This window comes from Phalacrocorax aristotelis, chromosome 1, assembly GCF_949628215.1.
Source record: "Phalacrocorax aristotelis chromosome 1, bGulAri2.1, whole genome shotgun sequence".
In the NCBI taxonomy this organism is placed as follows: Eukaryota; Metazoa; Chordata; class Aves; order Suliformes; family Phalacrocoracidae; genus Phalacrocorax; species Phalacrocorax aristotelis.
The window spans coordinates 191053916-191066980 of record NC_134276.1 but is presented as its reverse complement, the minus strand read 5'-3'; the positions used below and the strand labels follow the sequence as shown (position 1 = coordinate 191066980).

At 38.2% G+C, this 13065-nt stretch overlaps 1 protein-coding gene across 1 annotated transcript in view; it reads right to left on the bottom strand.

Annotated features, from left to right (window-relative positions):
• Window positions 1-13065, bottom strand: part of CAPZA2 (capping actin protein of muscle Z-line subunit alpha 2) — a 32006-nt gene that overhangs the window by 13135 nt on the left and 5806 nt on the right. Inside the window, exons 2-4 of the mRNA XM_075081119.1 lie at window positions 3556-3619; window positions 1009-1060; window positions 230-293 (exon numbers count right to left, since the gene is read on the bottom strand). Of these exons, the coding sequence (XP_074937220.1) occupies window positions 230-293; window positions 1009-1060; window positions 3556-3619 (180 nt within the window). The remainder of the gene's footprint in view (window positions 1-229; window positions 294-1008; window positions 1061-3555; window positions 3620-13065) is intronic.

Sequence of the window (13065 nt, the reverse complement as noted above, 5' to 3'; positions counted from 1 at the left end):
GCTCCAAATCAGGTCTGACTGAATTCAGGCTGACACCACAGACTGAAACTTCAAGCTCTTTAGGTACCCTAAATGATTAACTTATAGAACTGGTACTACTGGAGGGCTAGAATCTCTATATTTTGGCAGGGAAGATGCCCCTCTCCATTTTCTTGCCAAGATATGTTCCAATACCAGAACATATTTAACAGTTTAAGGAACATTTAAAAGTATTTAACTGTATTCATACCTGTTCATCGTAACCGTCAATTTTTACTGGAGTAAACTGGTCCAAGTTGTACTGTGCAAATGCACTACAAGAGAAAAAAAAAACACCTGAAGCCTGCATTAAGCACAATCTTTTTCCTTAGTAGCTGTAAGAGATTTAAATAACAGCTAATAATCTGGGCAATGATGCATCAAAAAAATATATCAATGCTTCATTAACTAGCAGGCCCAAATTCTTGGAATCACCTTGGTTCATTCAGTGCTCATCTTACAGATTCCAACCACCGTTACACAATGATTTATGTTCAAAAGTAACCAGATATAGACAAACATGTAAGCTTTACAGTAACACAGAAACTGAAGGAACAGGTGAAGTTTAAATTCCACAGGGATCCAACCTAAGCCAGACATCTCCATTCTTACGGATGAAATCAATTTTGGTATAAAATACAGCAGCCATAATGTGTTTTGATATAAAAGTGGGGTCTAAGGAAGCAGTATTTTACAGATGTTCAGTGCCTACAATATCTACCAAGAAACAGAAAATGAAATGCAAAAAGGTGGAGACTAGTTCCAAAATCCAGGTCAGTCATTTCCAGAACAGTTACTCTAATCATTAGGATACAATACAGATGTCTCCTCCGCCAAGAATTTAATCTTGATCAAAGATGCACAACACACATAATAGCGTTTTACCTGCCAAGCACACATCTTTTTAAACAGAACACTTACTGACACTCATAGTCTTACTGAAAAACATCTTTCTTTTATGCAACTGAGTATTTGATGTCTGGTACTTACTGGGCTGCTCCTTCCCTGAGAAGATTGTCATTATTAAGCAGCAACCGAACATCTAAAAGGAGATATTTATAATGCAATAGTACAGTTAACTCAGAAACTTGTTTCAGTCATATAACAAATTTCAACAGACTATACAAAACAAAAAGCCCAAACCACCCCACACCCATATGGATTACTAGGTAGGAAATTTATTGCTTGATATTTCATAATTTTGACTGAACAAAGTGAGAGGAGTAGTATGGAGATGGATTCCCTTCCAACACAATCTGGTAAGCATATATAAGCTGTATTCTGAAGGCTGTGTGACAGCTCTAGGAATCTGTCAAACTAGTTTATAGAAAACTTCTGAATGAGAACAGCACAGGATTCAAATGAGTTCACTTTTAAGATGTAAACTACCAAATCCCTCACACTGTACTGACGGTAGTGGTTACTGCATTCTGCTGACACTAACATGGTGTGCTGGTTTTGGCTGGGATAGAGTTAATTCTCTTCACTCTAGATGGTACAGTGCTGATGGCACATTGATGCTTTAGTTGCTGCCAAGTACCGGCTAGGTGTTGCTAAGCAGCGCCCATAGTAGTCAGGGACCTTTCCAGTTTCCCATGTGCTCCCACATGGGCAGGAGGCCAGGAGGGGCGGGGCCACAGCCAAGACACCTGACCCCGACTGGCCAATGGGATGTTCATTCCATACCATGTGACACCATGACCGGTATGTAAATATACTGGGGCAGCTGGCAGTTGTGGCTTGGGGCCTGCCAGCGTCGGGTCGGTGGGCACCTGCGTCACTTGCAGGTTGTTCATTTCCCCCGCCCCGTGTTTCGCACCTTTCATGGTTTTCCGTTTCATTGCATTATTGTTGCTGTTGTTGCTGTTATTGTTTTAGTTTAGTTATTAAACTGTTCTTATCTCAACCCACGAGCGTTACCCTTCTGATTCTCTCCCCCATCTCGCCAGTGGGGGAGGGAGTGAGCAGCTGTGTGGGGCTGAGTTGCCAGCTAAACCACAACACATGGTATGTTGTATTAAGTTTTTTTTAAGCCTTATCATTTTTGCTGTTGTTCCCTAGTGACACTTAGTAGTCAGAGCACAATATATCACAGTACCATTTCTTCTACCACCATACAAGAAACACGAATAGTCAATACTCTCCTCAGAATGACTTCACATTTACTATGCAGTAAGTAGTTAAGTACTTCACTTACTGAATTATTAGTTACTAGGCACTGTTTTAGTACAATTTAATGCACTGATCATGAACTAACTGATCATTAGTCTCACTATAACATTTTAAACTCTTCTAAAGATTCCCAAGTTATCATGCAAGTCAAAAAAAATACCCACCCAGAATATATTTAAAGTATTTTTTCTTAACCCCACCACCCAACACAAACCAACACACAAAACACCACCCCAGGTGAAAAAAACAACCCCACAAACCCAGAAAACCCCAAACCGATCAACCAAAATAATTTACAGAACTAAAATTTAAAGCTTTCTCTGTTTATCAAAAGTCAGTCTGAATCTCACTGGACACTGGTCATGCATTTATGATCAAATATTCTGTTATGTGTTTTCAAACACATATTCTGCTAGGGAGCAGGTAGTTGCAACTATGAACCAGCTTATCAATAAAGTTTATAGTAGTACTTCTATAAGAACTGTATTAACCTTCAGGGAGCAGGATTAATGAGCTGCTCACCAACAGTTCATTTCACAAATGCAGTGTAAGCTAAGTTTAAATAATCAGTGGGTCACAGTTTAACTGAAGAACAAGGTACTCGTGAAAACATTACATTCTTTAACAAATTTAAGCTCTCTCCAGCCTGACACTGACTAAAAGTTTAGCTTACTAAACCTACTTTACTTAAATAGCACCAGGGCTGTTTGTAAGCTACAGCTACAAAACATATGCCTTCTCTCACGGTATCTATGCCCACATGTCTTGATGCAAGACAAACACGATTTTCAAAGAAATATAACATCTTAGGTAAATTACAGGCAACAATAGTTGACAGAAGCTAATTTCAAGTTTCCTTTCAGCTTACCAATACACTCAGTAAAATGAAGCGTGCCCAGAATTTAAGGGTTAAAAATATTTGCAGATGATTAATATTCCTTCCACAGCTGGCATTTGGCCTTTGTATATTCAAGGTTAAGTATTTGTAACAATACTCCTTTAACAAAAGAAGACCATTTTAATTTCAGCTAGTTTAATTTCTGCTGAAAAACGTAATTGTCTATCAAAGTTTGGAAAAAAAAAAAAGAGTACATGAACAGAAACCCTAGCAACTCTTAATTCATGACTGATTAAAAACAAAAAGAAAGCTCATTCTCACAGCAAAGAGAAGTGGTACTTTCCTCCTTTTGCATTTAAACTCCAAGCTGTCTTGTGACTGCAAAACTTAATATGCCAAGCTACAAAACCAGCTCTTACAGCAAGTGAGCTGCTAAAATATAAGCTACATGAAATTCAGGAGGGTAATCGGCAATACAATTTTGGGTAAAGATGCCTTATATGAAAGGACAGAGCAGACATACTCACCATTGAACACCTCATTGAATTCCCCAGGAGGAGCATGAATTATGAATTTTGCTGCTATACGCACCTTAAATACAAAAACAATTACGTGGTTGGAATGAATACAAGTATATACTACTCAAACCAATGATGCATTGTATAGCTTTAATACCCAGACATGAAATTGTACAATTCCCACCGTTTCATGTATTTGTTCACATTATTTAAACTATTCTGTCCTTGTTATAAACACAGAATATAAAGTTTCACCTCTTCAAACAGAATAGAGGAGGTATATGTTATGGAGGCAGATCGAAATTGAGTCACTCATTTTGTACTGGCAAAAAGATTATCCTAACAAATAAGTTCAATAATACATTCATAATCTATTTCAACTTTCAGTGCATGGATGTCTGGGAATCAACACACATTCCAAGGGAGCCAAAACCCATGATGAAGATACATTCAATCTTCAAAGCTTCTACTCTGATTTTACTACACTTCTAAACATTCCAAAAGGCCCACAGCTAGACAGTAATTGATAGATTACATAAGCTTAAAAACACTTGTGTATACACTGAAGCATGCGATTTCACCTGCATCTACCGGTAAGGTCTCTTAGTACCACAGTATCAGCAGATAAAGTTTTTTTTTTAAAAAAAACAAACACAAAGGCATCCTGCAAACTTCTTTAATTCAAGTCCTCAAGCAATTGCCTTCAGCCACAACTTCTTGCAGACAAAACAAGCATAAGCCAGTGCTTCCACTAAAGGTACGTGCACCTGCCCTGGCTTTCTCCCACCTTCTGCTTGCACAAGCACTTGTACAACCACACAGCAAGCTTTAGTTTTTTTTGTTGTTGTTGCCTGAACTGGTTCACTGCACAGCTGCCAACACATGTGCTTGCAGACTTACTTTCATTAATTCTTTTTTCTGCCTTAAACTGTTAAGAGGACCCATATAAAAATAAACAAACAAACATTGGTTTCCTAACTTAACCTGACAAAAGTTCCTATCCTTCACACTTTACAGTTATCTAAGTTCAGGAGACATTCAAAGCTCTCTTGCATCCTTGATAGGATGTCACTATTCAAATACCGGATACTACCTGAACCATAGTTCCCATTTCTAACACCTTTGGTTATATTTCTGTGGAATAAAGAGCTGGGAGATTCAGTGTCTGCACTCTCTGGGCCTCCTGTTTGAAATAAAGGTGTTTGAGAAGCACATACTCAATTAAGAGATACCTAAAAATAACCGAAAAATGCTTTACATTTACAAATTTTATATATATATATTTGAAACTACAGAAGAATTGAGCATGCTAGAGCTCTTGAATTGACTTCCAAATAGCTTTTATAGTCGAGGGTTTCAATACAGCCAGTGCTGGGGCCCCAGGTTCTCGACAGAGCCCAAGTTTCAGACCGTGATCTCCAGGAGAGATGGTTCAAGCTTAGAGTGCCCTGAGAGCACGCTTAGCTGCCTCATTAGCAGTGTTCAAACCCCAATGAGATCCCTAATGGCTAGCCCAGGCAGCTTTCTGCCCACTAACAGTCAGCACACAACCACTCAGAGCTGGCTAATGGAAACTGAAAGGCTGTCAGTTCCTGACTTTCTAAACTGAATGCTACATTTTGGATGGCAGACAGCATTTATCTGCTGCTTCAAATACCTAAATCAGGTCTCCTTTTTCTATGTAAACATAAATTTGCATTATACCGAGATAAAAACATTTACACTTCTCAGAGGAGCAGAGAGTAATAAACTGCCATAGAAGATGCTCTTGAAAGCACTTGCCCAGATGAGAAGAAAGGGTGACTTGGATTGTCTCCTTTGACCCGAAGGAATGTAAACTCACCTGCATCAGCCAGATATTACCCCAACCACCAGTCTGTACACTTGGTTCCAGAGTGAGGACATACTCCATAGCTATCCTGCTAGAGTCAGGACCCTCTGTACACAGCATACACAGCTCAGTGCTCAATCCAAAGCAGTCTAAAGGATATGAAATATAGCTAACCTACAGAACTATTAAGGCACTCATGAAGGAGAAAGGCAAGACAGGCTCCAAGGCTCTATTACCATGACCTTTTATCAAATGACCAATTAAGAGAGTTGGGGATCAGACTGGAATTTAGCCTCACTTACGAGCAGGTATTCAGTTTTGCTTTCAACATGATACTCAGGCCGACTCCCAGCTCAAAGTTAGATGAAGGGACACTGTTTTGGGATTCTGACTCGACTTCAGGACATGAACAGGACTGCTTACCCCTGCCAAGGCTGGGTTAGCTCTGGTTAGAGCAAGCAGAGAAACAAGACTTGGTTAAATGACCAAAATTAAGCAAAACTTGGGTGACCAAACTGCATGCTGAATGACCATGGGCCTTAAACTGGTAATATCTGTAAGGTGAGATGTTAGTCTGTAGTAAAATTGGAATACCACTTCATTTTCAGCTATTTTTGTAATGTCAAACTAGTTTTGTTTCTTTTTTCACTACCAGTAAGAGCTACTCTTATCGGTCAGGTTATCTATAGTATGAGTAATATCCATTCAGAAGTATTCAATAGTAACAGATGTTTCCTCAGGACAGGCCAACCTAAATGTTGCTTTTAATGAACATTTTACTAGTAAATTCAATTCTTCAATGAAAATTTTTCCGTGTGATAATTCATCATAGATACCACTTTTTGTAGGACAGATAAACAATTCACAAGGAGCATCAAGAAGTAGAAAGCTTATTCATGCTTACAGAGGCAAAAAACTTAATGTGTCTTCTGAAGATGAGAGTCTGTCAGCTAAGGCACTCTGCATTTTGCTAACGTGCCTTTGTGAACTCCATTTAAAACTAATCCACTTTTCTTCAGCAGTTAAACCAATTTAACTTGTCTGTGGAGATCAGTATCTGAAAAAGCCATATATCCCCAATTTGTAGATACAAGAAGCCCATATAAAAGAATTAAATCCAGTAGTCTCACTTAACACTTATGAACTGAAAAGCAGTTATGGCTTCTTTATTGCCACTGGGTTTTTCCAGAAATAAATGCTCTAAAGGAGGTTTCTCCGTTTTCCCAAACCAGACTGATATGAAGGATAAGCGACTACGCTTCCACATGCCTCAATGGGATGAAGATCTCCCCCTTTTGGCAGTAAAAAGCCACTGTCTCAGCCACCTCTTGAGGAAGCACTATTTAAACAAAGTGACAGTCCCTATAAAATGTGATGTTTATGGTCAAATAAAAAAAAGCACATATAGCAAGAGGCACATTACTTGTAATACAAAATGACAAGCAAAAAACTGAACTCCAATATAGTCCAGTGGAGATAGGAAGTTATTTTTACTGAGAACTGTTTAAGACAACACTTCAATCGATGCATTACAGTTGAAACCAATGCTGGATATTAAATACATTGAGAATTTTAAAAATTGATCAGAACTGATTTGAACAAGTCAAGACAGAAACAATAACATTTTAAAAGTCTAAATGACAAAACCTTTTTCATTCAAGAGAACTGCACATGCACACAGAGTACAAGAGCCTCATACACATATCAGCAAGTAAAAAAACTTAGGTTACAGTTGAGTATTCCTTTAGAAAACTCAAAAGCCAAGACTGAGAAATGACCTTAAGTTTCTCCACTTTAAGTACTAATTACTCCCAAAACACCACCTGAAGTTTAAGACAGCATTTTATTGATGTAGTTCCCAAGATTTACAGCCACTGTTTTCAGTTAAATGTCTGCAGAGAGGCTTGCAAGAAACTATGAAGTTTATAGTTCACTAATCCAGAACATCTGATCAGCACAGTTTTTACCGCAAGCCTATGTAAGGAATTGCACATCTACTATATTAAATTCCTTGAATGCACAAAGCCAATCTAAATACATTTTCATGAAATGTAACTTCGTTCAGGTTTGAGCATTAATTTGGACAAATCATACAAAAGATTAGAGGAAGTTACAAAAAAACCAAACCCCAAAACACCAGATTTCTGAAACACTTGAAGGGAAGCATTCCCCACAGCAGGTGTTCTCTTTATCCAATTTTCACATATACACCAGTCACAGTCTCACTTAAATGGAAGTTTGATACCAGCAGGTAAGAGCTAGCAAGATTTACTTTCTCAATTCAAGTGAAGTCAAATGCTACCCATCACATCAGTTACAAGCGCTTTTGATTTTATAAAGTAAACTATTTCAGTTAAGGTAAAAATTCAGACTGAAAAGCTTAGCAAACCAGAAAAGGACAGGTTTGTTGTATATGATGAGCATGGATATTAAGAATAATAATGCCTAATTCTTTATTCTGCTAGAGATTAAAACAATTGGTCTATCAACAAATCCCTACTACACTCAGTTACTACAGTATTTACAGTTTTCAGATTACACAAGCACACAGGTAGCAATGCACAGAATGGCGTTAGTTACGCTAAATCTACCTTGTTTTCATACTTCTGCCTTTATTTCACAATCTGATTTCTCTCAAGGCGTGACAGCCATCAGATACACAGAGAAATCTTACTTCTCTACCTTCTCCAGTCTGTGACATTTTGAAGTTTGTAGTTTAAAGAAGTTATACAGAGAGACTTCAAATGCCCCCAAACCACTCTTCCTGTTCCTGTGCTGTACGTGCCTATATATGGTCATGAATACGTGCTTGCAGAAGTGCAGGGGCTCCCGCCACACTACTGTCAGGGCCACTGAGATATCCTCATTCCTGATAATCAGCTAGGGTACACCTAACAATAAAAGAGACATTAGAACTTAAGGTAGCTTTTATTCCGCCCCCCCTTCCCTTTTTCTTTTCCCTTTTTTAAGTTAACTGAAATGCAGCTGTATTTGCCACGCACCCTGACAGCTCACTCCTTCAATCAGCAGCCATGCTGCACAGGAAATACATGCCGGTAAGCGAGATGCTGCGAAACCACATACTTTGCCCTTACTCCTTCCTACACATCACTTCTTTCAAGCTCAGCTGTGAACTCCTTGCAGCAGGGAGACCCACCTTTCCTCTACACTCATACCAGGTTAACATTTACTGCTCTGCAGCAATAAAAATGGAATAATGAAGTACGTATTAAAAGCCCTTTTTACCTAAAAACTGCATTCAAACCTGAAAAGTAAAAAAATGACAGACCTCCACAATGTATTTCCACCCAAAGACAACTTTGCTGGCAATGACAGGTGAGGAAAAAAAAAAAGACCTTCCAGCAGTTACTTTTATCAGTGATTATAGAAAGTGTTATAGCAGGAGCCAGGCATTGTATATCATGCATGTACATTCTGCATTCCTGAAAGCACCTTTGCTTCCTTACAAAACAAACCAAATCTCCCACTCACAGGAACCTATGTTTGGCAAAAGAAAAAAAGTAGATGAGACATCACATTTAGGAGAAGGAAACTCTCTGGTTCTGTCTAGGAACAATAAAGAGTCCAGAGCACCCTAGTCCTGGTGTCATGCCTACTGCCACAGTTCTCCTTGCTGGTTCAGAAAACCTTTCTGCAGGCAACTAAGCAAATGGCTTTGTCTTGACCCACTGAACTCTATTTACAGGCAGCTACAGGGGTTTCTCACAATTAGCCTGTAGTTACAGAAATATTAACGCAGTTGAGCTGATTCAGGCTAGATAAAAAAGGTTACAATTCTCTCAAGATCCTGTAATTCACACAAGGCATTCAGGGGTCCTGCTTGTACTACCTGGAGTGATACTGGACAAAAGCCTTGTCCAGTTCTATTGAGTTCCGAGTTTGATTCAAACCTGTGTTTTCAGTTCAGCTGAGTCACTATTTTTCAATATCCAGCTTTACTTTCTAATGAACAAAACTGCACTGACGTCTTCTATCAGTCAGTTGTGGGTTGACACACATAGGACATCAAGGAACACAATCTAAGGTTCAATCATTTGCAAGATACTATGCCTGATGATCTGTCAGTACTGCAAACATCAACATAGTTTGCGTTTGCAAAGCTTTCAATGTTAAAAAAAAAGTAATTAGCTTCTCCTTTGGACAGGCAGATACTTGGTATTACTGGCTCCAATTGCTCATTAAATTCTTAGGTTAGATACTTCCCATGATGTCACATGGGCAATTACAATACATTTTTTAAAATAACAAAAAGAGCTGGGGGTGTTTCATAAGTGGCATAAACCGACCTAACGCCATGCTGCTGCTGCTACCAAAAGGACTAATCCCCCGCCTTCTCCCAAATATGCCCTGCGATCCATGTTTACAACTCCTTTGTCTCACTAGTGCTCCTCTGTTTTTGTGAATATCCAGAAAAGCAAATTGATGCAGCTAAAGAATAGCTTTAGAAGGTGGCAAGAATATAGCAACCAATTCACTTATCAAGACAGCTTTAAATGGTTATTGCTTCTTGCTGCTAACAGTGTAGTGAGGTGAATAAGCCTTCAAAGGACCAGACAAGCACTGAGAACGTTTAAGTGAGAAACTGATTACCCCATGTCAGTAGCAGCAAACCGTCTTCTCAGCATCTCATGCCCATGGGTATAATTTCAAAGAGTGAAGAAGCATCCCAAAACATGCAGCATCTCACACAAACATGGAGCAAAGACAGTGAGTCTAGTAGAGAGGGAATGAATATAAAAAGTAGTGTTGTGACTGCTTTCCTACCAAGCTCAACTAAAAAATGCACTGTAGTATTCAATTCACTTCTGTTTGTGGGAGAGCTGAGGAAGAAAACACTGCAAAAATGCGGTTCTGTGGCACAGGAAAGGAGGGGCACATTCCATGCCTATGGCTTTGACTGAACAGACATTTCCTTCATAGTAATGCACTGCATCTGTAGAGCATGTGTTCTCCTCAATTATTTTTAATACACAGGTACTTAAGAATATGTAACAGTACCAGCATTTATTAGTGGTACAAAAAGTAAACCTTATACAGTGTGAGGTATTCTAGCTGCATTCTTTCTACCTGAAGAACTGACTCAGATAATGGGATTTATTTTTACAAAAATAACTATTTTGAAAGGTGACTCCTATTTCACTGTAGGGCCTTTCAGCAGCGGTGTATCTAAATAGTATAAAAGTCTCCATGTTAAAATCACTCACACCACATCATATTACGATGAAGGATTAAACAAACCCCAAACAGGACTTCTGAAAGTCAATTTATCAGGTACAGATAGCAAAGAGGAATATGAAAGCAATGTATGTCACTTGTGTGATACACAGGTCTAACTAGAAACAAAAATAGCGAAGATGTATCTCCCCCATGTCATTTTGCAGTTACTTTTATTGCCCCTGACTATATCTAAGTGGACACCTTTTCATGTCATGGACTTCCCATATTTTAATTCAGAAACATATTAGAAGAACTGTACTGGCCTCAATTTAGTGAAAGAAGTATGTTTTGTTTGTAGATGTTAAAGGATCAAGATCAATATGAAACTTTAGCTTCAGCTATGACTGTCAATTATGAAGAGCCCTGAACTGAAAAAATTTGCTTGTAATTATAATACAGACAGTAGAATACATTTTTCTCCACATCTGTATTTCTCTGAAAGCCTATGTTTTCTCAGTAGTTGGCTGGAAAACAAGCAAGCTGAGAAAACCACATACATGCAAAAGTGGTTCTAAAATTATTGACAGTGCTACATATCCCAAATTTGTCATACGGAACATTCTTCCTGCAGCGTCTTTTCTGCAAGTTTTTATCTGTAATGCAGTAGTCCTTTTTCCAGGTATGTACATGAAAGCTCATAATATGAGCAACCAGGAAAAGGCGGGGGGGGGGAAGATAGAGAACACCTCAGGTTCACAACACAGACAAAAGTTGCTTTCAGTAACTTCCAAAGGACTTTCTGAAAACAAAAGCAAAGAGAAAAAAAAAGAGAAATGATGAATAGGAGGCGTGTCCAATAAAGTAGCATTAAGTTCCAGTCTCAGGAAACTATATACTGGGTGCTTTAAAATATCAGTATCTTAAACCATGTAATTCTTTGGTACTTCCTATTGTCACATCAATCCCCAACATATGTAACCAACCCAAGAAACAAAATATTGTTTTGAGAAGCATGTTAGAGATGAGCATTCCCTTTGCTAAATAGAAATCTCATATGATTTGACAAAGGTCTAATGCAGTCATTGGTCTGATGTAAATTTATGAGGAAACCTTATCCATAAAACCCCTAGAAGCTGAGCAATTGCATACTTTGCTTATGGGTCAGATAGACAACAGATAATAAGCATTAAAAAATCCCTCAATTTCCTTGCAAAAGTCATTAACTGAAAAAGTAGTAAAATTTTACATTTAGTGAAAAGCAAAAGCATTAACTTTTGTTTGAAAAGTAAAAGGTATAAGAAATGGCTAACTAAGACTTCACAAAGAAAGAAACCGATAGCATCATCTCCCACATACAGAATCAAGATGTTCTGTCAGCCCAACACACACGCTCCTCAGTTGCAGCAACGAGACCTCTCTTTCTCAGCAGTCTTTACAGAGTGGTATCTACTGTTACCTAAAAAGCACTTGTTCACATTTGCAAGGCATTCTTCCACCACAAAGCCTAAATTTTTAAAGTGATCTTTCCTACTACTCCAAGTTCATTATTCATCATTAAATACTCCAAGGACATCAAGCCTGGATTCAACAGCAGCAGAGAGAAAAGGAACAAGATCAGAGCTCGTTCTATGAAAAATCCCTTTAATGAAGTCATAGAATAAGGTGCCACCTTAACTGTATGTGTGTTCCCCCCCAGTTCCAGTGTCTTAAAATTCTCTCCCTAAGTCACCTATTAGTTTGAAAGTTTTAATGCCTTCTGTCAAGTTAAGGAAGAATTTGAAATATTTTACATTTCAGAAGCTTTTAACTCAAGGATTAAAAAAAAGTAATTTCCATATGCTGAAGAATCTGCTTTCATTTCTGCATGAGCAGTTCAAACTTCTTTACACTCTGCTTTTAGAAACTGGAAGTGAATATTATACAGCACTGCCCGAAAAAAATACACCGACTCACTAAATGTGGCTAGAATCTTTACCCTATTCTTTGCCTGCCAAAATTGTAACTAACCAAAGATGGTATTTCACAGCAGAACTGTAGGCTGATGACTATATTGGTGGGCAACAGAACCATATCTGTTTATCACAAATTATTGTCTCCAGTTTCATTACTGGATTTGCCAATAATTCATTCTATTAGTCTTCTCTATTTTTGGTTCAATTTGTTTCTCTTATCTACTTAAACTATGAGGTTTCCTGGGTACAAGCTTCCACAAGAGTTCTGCGAGCACAAAGGCTTTTGATGGTCCTGAAGTGCTGCTACGTGATAAATACTCCATGACACAGGAAAACTCATAATTCACAAAAAGCATCTAATTTCTTCAACCTACTAATAACAAAAGGATATATGAACTGTAGTTTAAAAAAATCACTGATCTTATATATAGAATAACAGGTTTCATTTGTATTTATCTTCAGGCTTCAGATAATTATTTTTAACTTGTCAAAAATGCAGACAATTTTGCTTTGCAGGTGCACAGTGAAAAGCTAAGCAGCATTGGACACAAATTGCAA